The sequence below is a fragment of the Plecotus auritus genome (genome assembly GCF_963455305.1).
Source record: "Plecotus auritus genome assembly, chromosome: 7".
In the NCBI taxonomy this organism is placed as follows: Eukaryota; Metazoa; Chordata; class Mammalia; order Chiroptera; family Vespertilionidae; genus Plecotus; species Plecotus auritus.
This window is the reverse complement of record NC_137774.1, coordinates 24,736,353-24,749,226: the sequence shown is the minus strand read 5'-3', so window position 1 is coordinate 24,749,226 and position 12,874 is coordinate 24,736,353. Positions and strand designations below refer to the sequence as shown.

At 39.1% G+C, this 12,874-nt stretch overlaps 2 protein-coding genes and 1 pseudogene across 18 annotated transcripts in view; all 3 read left to right on the top strand.

Annotated features, from left to right (window-relative positions):
• DDX52 (DExD-box helicase 52) overlaps nt 1-9,005 on the top strand; it is a 19,858-nt gene extending 10,853 nt beyond the window's left edge. The window contains exons 10-15 of the mRNA XM_080681496.1: nt 2,063-2,185; nt 2,288-2,438; nt 2,601-2,676; nt 4,172-4,243; nt 4,816-4,908; nt 7,788-9,005. Coding sequence (XP_080537622.1) covers nt 2,063-2,185; nt 2,288-2,438; nt 2,601-2,676; nt 4,172-4,243; nt 4,816-4,908; nt 7,788-7,845 — 573 coding nt within the window. The 3' untranslated portion in view covers nt 7,846-9,005. The remainder of the gene's footprint in view (nt 1-2,062; nt 2,186-2,287; nt 2,439-2,600; nt 2,677-4,171; nt 4,244-4,815; nt 4,909-7,787) is intronic.
• Nucleotides 9,006-9,033: 28 nt separating this feature from the next.
• On the top strand, nt 9,034-9,301 carry LOC308254905 (large ribosomal subunit protein eL43-like; annotated as a pseudogene). Its single transcript has one exon. The product of its transcript is annotated as a large ribosomal subunit protein eL43-like (transcript).
• A 1,771-nt stretch (nt 9,302-11,072) lies between these two features.
• Nucleotides 11,073-12,874, top strand: part of SYNRG (synergin gamma) — a 57,959-nt gene continuing 56,157 nt past the window's right edge. For 9 of the 16 annotated variants that reach the window (XM_080678935.1, XM_080678946.1, XM_080678945.1 and 6 more), the window contains exon 1: nt 11,114-11,272. In XM_080678935.1, the coding sequence (XP_080535061.1) occupies nt 11,196-11,272 (77 nt within the window). In that variant the 5' untranslated portion in view covers nt 11,114-11,195. Of the gene's footprint in view, nt 11,273-12,874 lie in introns of all 16 variants that reach the window. The other 7 variants (XM_080678936.1, XM_080678933.1, XM_080678941.1 and 4 more) reach the window with 3 other exon arrangements.

The window sequence follows — 12,874 nt, the reverse complement described above, 5'->3', positions numbered from 1 at the left end:
GTCACCCCTAACTGCCCTTCCTTGCAGGCCTGGTCACCCCCCAACTGTCCTCCCCTGCAGGCCTGGTTCCGCCCCCCCCCCACCGAACTGCTCTCCCCTGCAGGCCTGGTCCCCCCCCCCTGAACTGCCCTCCCCTGCAGGCCTGGGTCCCCCCCAACTGCCCTTCCCTGCAGGCCCGGTCACCCCCAACTTCCCTCTGCCGGCCTGGTCACCCCTAACTGCCCTCCCCTGCAGGCTTGATCGCCCACAACTGCCCTCCCTTGCAGGCCTGGTCCCTCCCAACTGCCCTCCCCTGCTGGCCATCTTGTGGTGGCCATCTTGTGTCCACATGGGGCCAGGATCTTTGACCACATGGGGGCAGCCATCTTGTGTGTTGGAGTGATGGTCAATTTGCATATTACTCTTTTATTAGATAGAATAATGGAACCATAAGGGTGGATTGAATTGGTTGGGGGAAAATGCTACTAATCTGGGTCTTGAAGGATTTGTGGGATTAAAAAGTGAAGTATTAGTGGCAGGAGGAGCAGCTGTTGTAAAGTCTCAGAGGTGGAGCTGAACACATTGAATGTGTTTGGAGACAATGAAGAAGTTACCTAAGGAGAACATTTATAGTGGAATTAAAGACAATCAGTTTGGACAGGAGAGTTAGGGTTAAGAGAAACCACTGAACGTTATTGAAGAGTGTGGCCACATAATTTTTAAGGAAAATTAAACTGGTATATAAGATGGATGATAATGAAAAGAGATTGAAAGTAAAGAAACCAATTAGTAGGCTATTAAGTTAGGCTGGTTAGACATAAGGAGGAAATGAAGGAGACAGCCTTAGTGGAGGGTTAACAGTAGTTGGAGGATGAACAGGAAAGGTGTTTGCAAGTACCTGGTGATGACAGGAGTGGTTAAGAACATTGACTCTGGAGCCAGACTACCTGGGTTGAAATCCTAGCTTTAGGCAGATTAACCTTTGTTACACAGTTTCCTCATCTGTAAAATGGGCGTACTAATATCTACCTCTTACAGTTGTTTCAGTATTCATGAGTTAATACACATATAGTACTTATAATAGTGGTTGGCAAATAAATGCTATGTGTTAGTTTTAAAAATATTCTTAAGAGTATCGTTTAGCAATAGGAAATACAAGGTTTTCACAGACACATAGGATTATACATGAGCTTTAGATTTGTGAACGTTCAGAAATTATATGTTAGATTTTGTGTAAATGTGTGGTTGCCTATTAGAAAGTTTCATTGCTTTCATTAGATTCTAAAAGGTGTATGAACCAAAATAAAAAGATTAAGCCTTAATATAGACAGTTGAAAATATACAAAGTTGATTTAGAGAGAGGCAGGGTATGATATAAATGTAAAAATCATTTGCTTAGAGCTGGTAGTTTATAACTGAGACTTTAATAAGATAAATATTATATTGAGAGAACTGAGAACCAAGAACTAAGCTTTGGGGGAATACCCACAGTTAGGATAGATCAGTGGTCGGCAAACTCATTAGTCAACAGAGCCAAATATCAACAGTACAATGATTGAAATTTCTTTTGAGAGCCAAATTTTTTAAACTTAAACTTCTTCTAACACCACTTCTTCAAAATAGACTTGCCCAGGCCGTGGTATTTTGTGGAAGAGCCACACTCAAGAGGCCAAAGAGCCGCATGTGGCTCACGAGCCGCAGTTTGCCGAGCACTGGGATAGATAATGAATTAAAAACACAGTCATTACATTTTAAGTAGAATCAAAAAAGTTCTGAGGCACAGAGGCTGAGAAATTATTATTTCAAGCAGTGGGAATCCATTGCTGTAGAAAGGTAAAGGGGATTAATTAGACAAGATCATTGGAATTTTCAAGATGGATAGTACAGTTCAAGTTGGTGGAAAGAACCCATTATAAAGAAGGGATGATGAGGAAGGTAGGCAGATTAGACCACGTCCTAGAACTTTAGCAATGAAAGTACACTAAATTGAATTGGATTCTTTTATGAACTAAAATCGTATAAAATACTGTGATTATATTCTTAATTATGGGTTATGTGTACTGATTATTGCATTTCTTTTTAGGGTTTCAATCCACCTGTTCTTGTTTTTGTTCAGTCAATTGAAAGGGCTAAAGAACTTTTTCATGAGCTCGTATATGAAGGTATTAATGTGGATGTTATTCATGCAGACAGAACACAGGAACAGGTAAAGTCAGATGTATACTCTCAAAATGATAACTAAATTTTAAAAATGTTTTCCATTTCCTAGAGTGGTACTAAAACATTTACTGTATGTTCTATTAACCAGAGAGATAACACAGTCCAAAGCTTCCGAGCAGGAAAAATCTGGGTTCTTATTTGTACAGCCTTGCTAGCCAGAGGGATTGATTTTAAAGGTGTGAACTTGGTGATCAACTATGACTTTCCAACAAGCTCAGTGGAATATATCCATAGGATAGGTGAGTTGTCTCCTGCCTCCACACTCATCCATTTTAGCACCTGTGCTATTCCTTACAAACATGATCAGTTTTTTAGTGCTGTGAAAAACCCACTTTTATATGTGTATTTTGAAGGTCTCTTTTCCCCAAAAAAGGGTTTTTTAATGGTCTGGTTTTTCTTAGGTCGAACTGGAAGAGCAGGGCATAAAGGAAAAGCTGTTACATTTTTCACTGAAGATGATAAACCATTATTAAGAAGGTAAATTAGGAAAAATAACTTTGTGTTAAATTGACAACATTGATTCATTATTCTTATATGTATACACAGTTAACAGATAATTACAAAATATCTTTGTCCAAAATTCTGCTATAGTAGTCAACTACATTTTAACAACGAGAAAAGGAAAAATGAACAAAAGGCCTTATTTTTGCCTTTCGATTATTTGTTAATAATAACAAATATTCCAAAATTCTAATAACTCAGAATTCTCCCAATAACCACCAGTTGAAACAATGTAATATTATGGTTTTTGAATGAGTAATAGTTTAAAATTAACCCAAGTCTCTTTAGCCCCATCAAGATTCTTACTATAGTGTATCCTTCCCATTATTCTTAGGGACAGATACAGAGTTTTATATTTAGTCCCAGGAGCACACTCCAGTATTATTCAATTGTAGCCTCTTGAGGCCTGGGTAATGTCTGATAGATATAATTTTAGAATCATGGGTTTTAATTTAGCCCATCATCATAGATACTAATATAGAAGTTGAGTTTCCTACATTTTGGTTGCCTGCAGAAAATTTAGCCTGATGATAATCGGTAACACATCACATTTCTAACAGTTGAAATTGAGTTGTGGCCTTATCTGGTTTGGCTCAGTGGATAAAGCATCGGCCTGAGGACTGAAGGGTCCCAGGTTCGATTCCAGTCAAGGTCACGTTACCTTGGTTGCAGGCTCCTTCCCGGCCTGGGCCCTGGTTGGAGGCAACCAATCGATGTGTTTCTCTCACATCGATATTTCTCTGTTGTTCCCTCTCTCTTCCACTCTTAAAAAAAAAAAAAAAAAAAAAAAAAAAAAAAAAAAAAAAAAAATTGAGTTGTGGCTGAAAGCAGTTTGTACTTTGAGTTTATCTGTTTTGGCAAGGATTTTGATCTATGCCTTCTGAGCTGTGGCTCTGTCAACCTTGGTTTTTCTTTGAGCAGACTTTTACATGTGCATGTGTGGGGCAGTATGTATTCCAACCACCTAGATTCACCTCATGTTTCCTTAGCAACTCCAAGCATGTGATTTGATGACCCCCATATCAGTGTAACTATGCACCTCCATTTTTCATCTGAGAAATGGGATAATGATAATACTACAAAGGGTTGTTGTGAAGATTAAGTTACTATACATGAAAAAGTTAAGACAATACAATGCCAAACCCATAGTAAATACTATCATTTAATAGATTTACCTGGTGAGCTTGACTCTGGCTTCAGTCAGTTTCTCATCCAAGGTTGAACTTAGAGGCTTTTTAAGGCTTGATAAAATAAATGTTGAGCAGAAATAGCTGTTGTCTAAAATTATGCATCAATCATTCTATTAGTAATCCAATGTGATTACATCTGATGGTAATTGATAATACATTAAAATACTGGATTACTTTCTTGCTTGTGTAGTTTTAGTTCCTCTTGTATTGTGCAGAGGATGCAAGTTCATAAACATCAGTTTGATAAGATACAAATTTATGTTAATGGGTACCTTTTTCAGCGTTGCCAATGTTATACAGCAGGCCGGATGTCCTGTTCCAGAATACATAAAAGGTTTCCAAAAACTACTAAGGTAGAGTTTTGAATTTACCAGACCTTCTCTCTTTCTCTCGTGTCTTTGCATATGCATTCTTGCTTTCACATTCTTACACATAGTTTTAACAATACTACTACTTTTAGAGCATTTTAAGATAAAAATTTTCCTTGTAAATTTTTGTGAATACTGTATGTTTTTTAAACCTTGCTAGTTTTCTCATCCTTGAAATTTTAAGGATTCAGATTTTTTTAAAAATTATTCAATATGAGTGAAATATATTTGAATTTTGTTTTAGTTCATAAAACTGGTAAAAAGCAGTTAATTGGCCAAAATCACACTCTAATGCTTATTAACACAGAATATAAGGCTGACATGGGATATATTTTAGCCATAATCACTGCCTTTAAAATTGATTGAATTTACCATCCCTTTAGGTTACCTCTGTAAATGCTATTAGGTAATCTAGTATATAAAGTGGATACAAGTGTGAATAAATCAATGAGCAGATAAAAAATGAATTTTGTGACAAGAATCAAAATTAGTTTTAGCTTTAACTTTTAAATTAAGTTATACTTCATTTAGTTCTTCCCTCTCTCTGTAACTTTCAGCAAACAAAAGAAAAAGATGATTAAGAAGCCATTGCAAAGGGAGAGCATTAGTACAACTCCAAAATACTTCTTAGAAAAGGCTAAGGATAAACGGTAAGTATATGGTGAGAAAATTAACTGGTTGTTTCCGTTATATAGTTATAGTAGGCATTATTTTTCCTTAGGATAATCTTTTTAGAGGTAGAATTAATAGGTTTACAGGCTGTTATAGATTGTAATAAAAGTAATATATCTTAGGTAGGGAGAATGATTTGGGAGTTTGGATGATTCAGTCTTGGATCTATTTTTTTCCACTTCTGAAAACATGATTTCAATTTACTATAAATTAGAATTGCATTGCCCACCATCTCCACCCAACTTGCATGAGGACATGCTACTGAGGCCAATAGTTAGGACTCATATTGATGGAGTCTTCCTTGAAGCTCCATATTCTGGGCAGGATTTCATATAATCTTAGACTTACGCTGAAGCACATTGTAAAACCTATATAAAGTATGACTTTTGGTTAAATTTGTAGTAGTATGGCTGCGTTGAATGAGTTTTAAGTATAGGGGGGGGTTTTTAGCATACATACAAGATTGCTAGGAAGCAACATATTTTGATAGGAGTAGGCTGATATATTCTGAACAGTACTAGTATTGCCACTATTTATGGAAACTGACACTTCAAATTCTACTAGTACCCGTTAATATATAACATATATGAAATGTAGGCATTTACTGAGTATCTATTGTCCTGCTGGTACTTGATGGTGGTAGTTTATACAAATGACTATACAATAAGAGTTGTTTCTGAAGTTAGTATGCAGGGAAAAAAATAGAGAATAAAGTTTAAATAAAATAGAAGTTTAGAGAAGGGAAATTTGTTGTGGATTAGTATAGTTCCACAAAGTTTCAAGGAAGTACAACGATCTTTAAGGATAGGTAAATTTAGGCATATAGAAGGAACAAAGTGAACAGAAACATGAACACTGGAATACACTTTCCTTCTAAGTGGAACAAGAATCCTACCTGACATTTTGCATTGATTGTGGGAATAATGTTCAGTTCAGGTATATAGAGAGTACAGTGTGTTCCAAAGTTTCAGTGAGTTTTAAGCTTTAATCCCTTGAGAAGAGTAATCTTCTTAATTTGTACTTAGTTTTGTGAGGTCTTAATAGGTTTTTTTATTTTAATTTTTTGTGGCAGCAGTTTCTGGGTAACATTTAGACTAGTGGACTGGTAGAGAAGGTCACTCTGCTTGGCCAACCTAATCTCTTGTTAGACTTTTTCTTTTTAGTGGGCATTAGAAACTTGTTCTTTGGGTGAGGTTAAAGCTAGGATTGCAAATGCAATTTTAGGCACCGAGCAGCAGCTGATGAAAGTTTTTACAACGGTTGAAAATTAACTTAGAGCATAAGATGGTAACTATGATGATTTTAATAAGAAACAATTAATTAAATAAGAAACTGTTGGTTTTTGTCAGTTTGTAGCATTTATACTTTTGAAGTTACTAAACCTTAAAGATGCACTAAGATTTTGAGGACACTCGGTATAAATGTCACTTTAGACACTTAAGATGCTCTTTTCACTTTCTTTACAATAAATTAAAGGCCATACTTTTTAATTTTTTTTTCTCAAATTGAAAGAGAAAGTTAATTTAGAAAGTTAAACAGAAGTAGTAGAAGTGAGCCAGCTGGGCTACGTAGGTTCAAGAAACAAGTTACAAAGGCTAAAGAAGGGCCCTTGGTGCTTAGGAGAGAGAAAAGCAAAGGTAATGTACCTGGTAGGGGAAGAAGAGGGAGAGGGGAAAGGTGCCTGTGTGCTCCTGAGAGGGAGAGCGTGCCTAAAGGCCATACTTCTTAACATAGCCCACAAACAAGAACTGATCTCACTCTAATTTTTTCAATGTAGTTGTTCCTTTATTGATGCTATCCACACCTGTAGCCTCAGCTCATACCTCTATGCTGATAACGCTTCCGTCCATGTCTTCAGTCCCAGCTTCTCAACCTGAAAATAATACAAACTCTGCCACTTTGGATTGACTGAGGATTAAATGCGTTAATATACATCTGAGATCTTTGCATTACTATACCATGATATGCAAACATTGATTATTTTCTCAAAACTTATTTCCTTTTCCTGTGCTAACATTTAGTTGATGGCATTCACCAGACTCTAAAATCAGACTGTTGGGGTTCATGTCTAATATTTATTACCAGTGTGTGATGATCAGCAAGTTGTCCAACTACTCTACTTAATTTTCCTCATCTATAAAATGATAAGAGAATCTTCTTCATAAATTAGGAAGATTATCCAAGATGATAACATATAAGACACTTATAACAGTAATAGCACTTAATGAGAACTCTTACTATTAGGTCAGGATCAGAATCTGTCTTTTATACCATACTGGAGGCCTGGTGTACAACATTTGTGCATTGGGGGGTGGGGGGGCAGGGAATGGGCCTAAGCCGGCCGTCAGACATCCCTCTCGCAGTCCGGGGCTTTTGCAGTCTGGGACCCCTTGCTCCTTAACCGCCCGCCTGCAGCGGAGGCAGGAGAGGCTCCCGCCACCACCGCTGCGCACACTGACCACCAGGGGGCAGCCCCTGCATTGAGCATCTACCCCCTGGTGGTCAGTGCGCGTCATAGCAACTGGTCATTCCACCGTTAGGTCGATTTGCATATTATGCTTTTATTATATAGGATTGTAGTGTAGTGTAGTTTATTGTGACCTTTCTGTCTCACTTAGGTGATTGTGGTTTTCTAAAGGGCAATGACCTAATGCGGCAGTTGCCAACTGGTGGTCCGTGGGCCACTGGTGGTCCGTGAGGTCTGAAAGGTTGGTGACCACTGACCTAATGCATCTTTGTGTTCCCAACGCCTCATATTTGATTATACAGGTTTCAGTCAATGTTTATTAAACTGGTAGACTTCGGGAAAGTACATATAGCTAGAATTTCTGATTCAGCTTTTCTTTTCTTGTCACAGGAAAAAGGTCACTGGTCAGAACAGCAAGAAGAAAGTATCTCTTGAAGACAAAAGCTAAAAAAAAATTTTTTTAAAAGCTGTATCAGAAACATCATTTTATGATCGCAACATGAATGTTGTTTACATGGAATATTTCATCTTAAAATCACCTGTAATCAACTACAAGAACATGGCTCTGGTGAAAAATGATCATGAACTTTCAGTGCATCATGTCAAACTTTTAAATGATTGTACAATGAAAATCACATTCATTGACATTTTTGTGGTTTGGCTCCAGAGAGATACTTCTTATAGAAGAACAAAAGCTTATGCTACAAATGAAATACCCAAATGTGGGGAACTCATAAGGACTTTTGCCTTCAAGTGTGAAGGAAGGTGTGATGTGTGTGTTGTAGAGAGACATTTGGAACCAAACGTTCAAAGTAAAGCCTTGAGATTGAATGTCCCTGCTCTCTCTCCCCCCTCCTCAGTCTGTTTCTGTTTTTGAATGGACACAGAGTATCTACCAAGAAGAAAGCTACTGTGGTGTAAACCACAACAAAAAGATGCCTCTTCTGTGGCTGGTTTTTAATTTCTCTAGGATTTTAAATTCCTTGGTCTATTAAATATTCTTATATTTCATTGGTAAGGTAGCTCATATTTTACCTGCTTAATGTTGCAGCTACAAAATATGATCAGCCTATCCCTTTTTATTTTAAATTTCTTTTAAAGCATTTATTGGAGTGACATTGGTTAATAAAATTATATAGGTTTCAGGTGTATAATTCTATAATATATCATCTCTATATTGTATTGTGTTCACTACCCCAAGTCAGGTTTTCTTCCATCACCATTTATCACCTCTTTACCCTCTCTTACCTTCCCCTACCCTCTTTCCCTCCGGTAATCACCATATTGTTGTCCAGCTTCTCCCTTTCTTCATTTTTCATCATTTAACCATGCTCTTTCCTATCTCTTTCCATTCAAGATGACTTTGCTCGAAAACTGATAGTTTTGTCCTGATAAGGAAGAATGTTCCTATTACTTGATATACCTGCGGCTGCATTCTCTTACATCTTAACTTTCCTGACACTTCATGGCCCTTCATCCATTTAGTAAGCAGGTCTCCGCCAAAGGTAAAGAATTATGATTATACAGTGATGGAGACTATCCACCATTAGCAGATTTTTCTCTGTTGATAGATTTGTACAGTGGAATAAAAAGTCACCTTAAGTCCTCTCTGGGCTCCGACCCAGTTTGTGGCCACATGGCTAAACACACCAAGAAGGTCGGAATCATGGGTAACTACAGGACACATTATGGCACCTCCCTCAAGAAAATGGTGAAGAAAATTGAAATCAACCAGCAGGCCAAGTACACTTGCTCCTGTGGCAAAACCAAGATGAGATGAACTGTGGAATCTGGCACAGATTCTTGCATGAAAACAGTAGCTCGTGGTACGTGGACCTATAACACCACTTCTGCTGTCACAGTAAAGTGCCATCAGAAGACTGAAGGAATTGAAAGACCAGTAGAAGCATTTCCTTTATTCTTAGCCTTTTACTCTAGAGTCAGTACAGGGAGGTTCCCAACTGGAATATTTGCCAGCTATATGACTTTGAATAAGTTCATTAATTTCTCAGAGCTTCAGTTTTTTCATTTATGGAATTGGGGGTAATACTGTATGTCTCAAGGTTAGAAGTACCCAACACTGCCAAATGTAAATTCACAACAAATATTCCTTAAACATATTTGGTTCAGAATACAAGGTTTGATAACAATCCCTGCCTTCCAGTGTAGTGGTTAGGGATAAAGTAAAGGAACAAATAGTGTGGCATATGCTATGTTAGACATAAGGAATCACAGGAGGGCATCTAACCCATACTGGAATTGTCATGGAAGGCTGACATCCTGAGTTGAATCTTGCATGTATAAGGATCTATAGGCAAAAGAAAAAGTATTCAGGCAGATACCACATCTGTGACCCTTGATACACTTTCATTTGACTTCCTCTTCAGTATTTCCTGTGTAACCACCCATCCTTAAATAAGTTAGTTACATAAATCTGTAATCGCCTTGGTTTGTCAATGGATTAATACTGAATTTAACACCTTTATATCAATTGGAAGTAATCTGCTGCACAAGGAATGAAATTAGTAGACAATTTATGAAAAAAGAATGCATTATAATTGAATAGTTGGCTCTAGTGAAATGAGCAAGGACTTCTTATAGTCAAACACCAAATTTTGAATCCCGGTCCTGCTGCTGTGCAGCTGTATGATTTAAGTAAATTACAACTTTTAACCTTGGTTTTCCTGTCCGTAAAATGCCAATACTAACTTAGGGACATTGAGGATTTCAAAAAATACAGTGAAGTTCCTGACCAGTGATTTGTGCCCAATAAACGATAACACTACAAATTATGTACCTATAAAAGCCTTGAGACAAGAGTGAAAGGTAATTATAATTAATCCATTACTTGCTAGTAAGCAAACTGCTTGAGATCTTGAAAAAGTTTACATTTGACTTTATTTTACTTACAGTAGTTTGACTAAGAAAAATCACGGTAAAAATATGGTCAGTGATATTAATAGTTATGGACTGCTTTCCAAACACCAGTTTCGCCACAGGCATACCTTGTTTTATTGTGCTTCGCTTTACTGTCTTCACAGTTGAGGTTTTTAAAAATATAAATTGAAGGCAACACCCTGCACCAGCGAAAAGAGTACGACTCATTTTATTGCCATACTCTTTATTGCAGTGGTCTGGACCCAACCACTATCAGGCATACCTGGGTAGGAAAATGGATTACTGGGTGGCACGATGGCAGAACCAAACAAGAGTTATGCACCCTGGAGGTTTTATATGTGGATTGGGGTTTGTTGTTTTACTAAAATAAATTCCAAATATCTTCAGCTTTGGGGGTGGGTATCAAAAGAAAGCTGCCGAGTTCCAGGGAGGAAATGGAGAGCGTTGTATCCTTCTATTCTTTGTGTGCAAAGAATAACAATGAGAGAACACACCATCTAGTTTAAAAAACAGGACTCAATCTGCTCTTTCCACTGACCAAGATTATGATTTTTCCAACGAGGGACGACGACGCCCTGCAGCTTTGCTGCCAGCTGGGTTCTCCCAAACAGCCTTGTCAGAGAATGAATCAGCTCCCCGGGAGCTGAGCACGAGACCGCCCCAATCAGTCCCAGAACTAGAATTGCACCTGGAGGACCCCCTAGCGGCGGCCGGGTCACGTGAGCAGAGCGCACCACCCCTCCCCCGGCCTCGAGGGTCACGTGGGCATACGGCCCCGCCCCGTCGCCCGGTCTGCGGCGAGGTAGGGTCTGTCGTTTGCCCCGGAAGTGGCTGTCTTCAGCTGACAGCTGCTCTTAAGGTGGCGGCGGCAAGCGGCAGCGGAGGCAGGCCCGGAGCAAGATGGCGCTGCGGCCGGGAACTGGAGCTGGCGGCGGCGGGGCCGCGGGAGCCGGCGCGGGGGCCTCCGGGGGAGGCAGGTGAGTGTGAAAAGCTGGGCGTGGACCCGCCCGCAGCCACAGCCTCGGGTCTATGGCGGTTATGGCGGTTTTCGCCCGCTCCGGCCCCTTTTGCTTTAAAACCGGCTACGGGAGAAGGGTCGTCCGGGCTCCTAGGCCGAAGGGGGTGGATGGAGCTTGGGCGCCCGACTCCTGTCTTCCAGGCTCAGGGGCACCAGCTGCTGGGGCCAAGCGGGAAGCGAGCGGGCGCCCCACTGCGGGGAGGAGAGGTGGCGAAGGTGAGGGTCCGCTCGACGGGGGTGGCATCGGCCTGGGCTGAGTGAAAGAGGAACCCCAACGCCTCGCTTCTCGCCCTGGCTGGCTCTGAGGCGCCCAGAGACCTCCCTTTCCCTGGGCTTGACCAGGGGCTGTAGGGAAGGCTCCGGAAAATCTGGTCACAAAGCCGAACAATTGTTTCCGAGCTGTGTGTGTGGTACTATTCTTTTCCCTTTTAGATCGCTCTGTTTTTATTTCCTTAACACACGAGACTCTGAAGACCTTTCAGTGAGTCAATAGAGCTCTTGCAGATTGATTCTTAAGACTTGATTCCTTATTTTTTAAAAATTACTGTTAAACAGTAGTTACGCAGTTATTAGAACAAAGCTTCCAGACTTTCACTTAGCCCTTAAACAAATTGCCCTCTGTCCTATTTCAGCTAATAATTGCTTGTGGATCTCAGACCCAGAACTATAAGGAAGATGAACAATTTGCAATTGGACAAGGTCATCATTTAAGGAAGAAATTTTACTCCGGAAAGTGTTACTTCTATAATGACCTGGTCCGATTCTGTTTTGTTAGCAAACACATTATGCATCCACATTTGGAGGTAAAATTAGCTTTTTATCTAAAGCATTCTAACTTATCTTTGGAAAACAAAGTATCAATTTTTTAATATGCAGTGTTTTAATTTTGGAGCCATGAACACTACAAAAGTGTCAAGTCTTTAAAGGTACTGCCTCCTGCAGGTGCTTAATGTATTTGCTAAAAAGAGAGATCAGCCTCTGTTCAATAAACCACCAGTGTGCAGCCCCATTTTTTATTTCCTCTACACATCTTTCACTTAGATTTAAAATTTTTCTTTTTCGTTTTCTAATTTTCACTGTTTCACACGAGTTTTTCATGAATATTCTATATAAGTCTGTTCCTGGCTGGAGAAGACAAATATGTAATAATCTCTATATCTTTATATGTGATGACAGTTTCTAAAACGTTCTTGAGTGGCATTAATTTGATCAAGTGTATGATTAATTATGGCTCCAAATTCTGGGGAAATGTAAACTTAAAGTAATTTGATATTCTAAGTCCAGGTTTTTAATTTTTTGGGTTTTTTTGGTGTGTTTCATTGTTGTTTGTTTTTTCACTTTTTTGGGTGGGGAGGATCTCAGGTGCAGAAAGTTGAGTGGATCATTCACCTTAGTTAGTAGTATTTTAACATCACTCGTCCATGAACACAGATTTTAAAAATAAATATGGCCTGAATTGTGATAGAAATTTGGTTGTAGTAACATCTGCATTTTGAAACTCTAGAGGATATAAAGGAGAGAAAGTGGTTAAAATGCTCCTTACCTCGAATAATTATGGAAA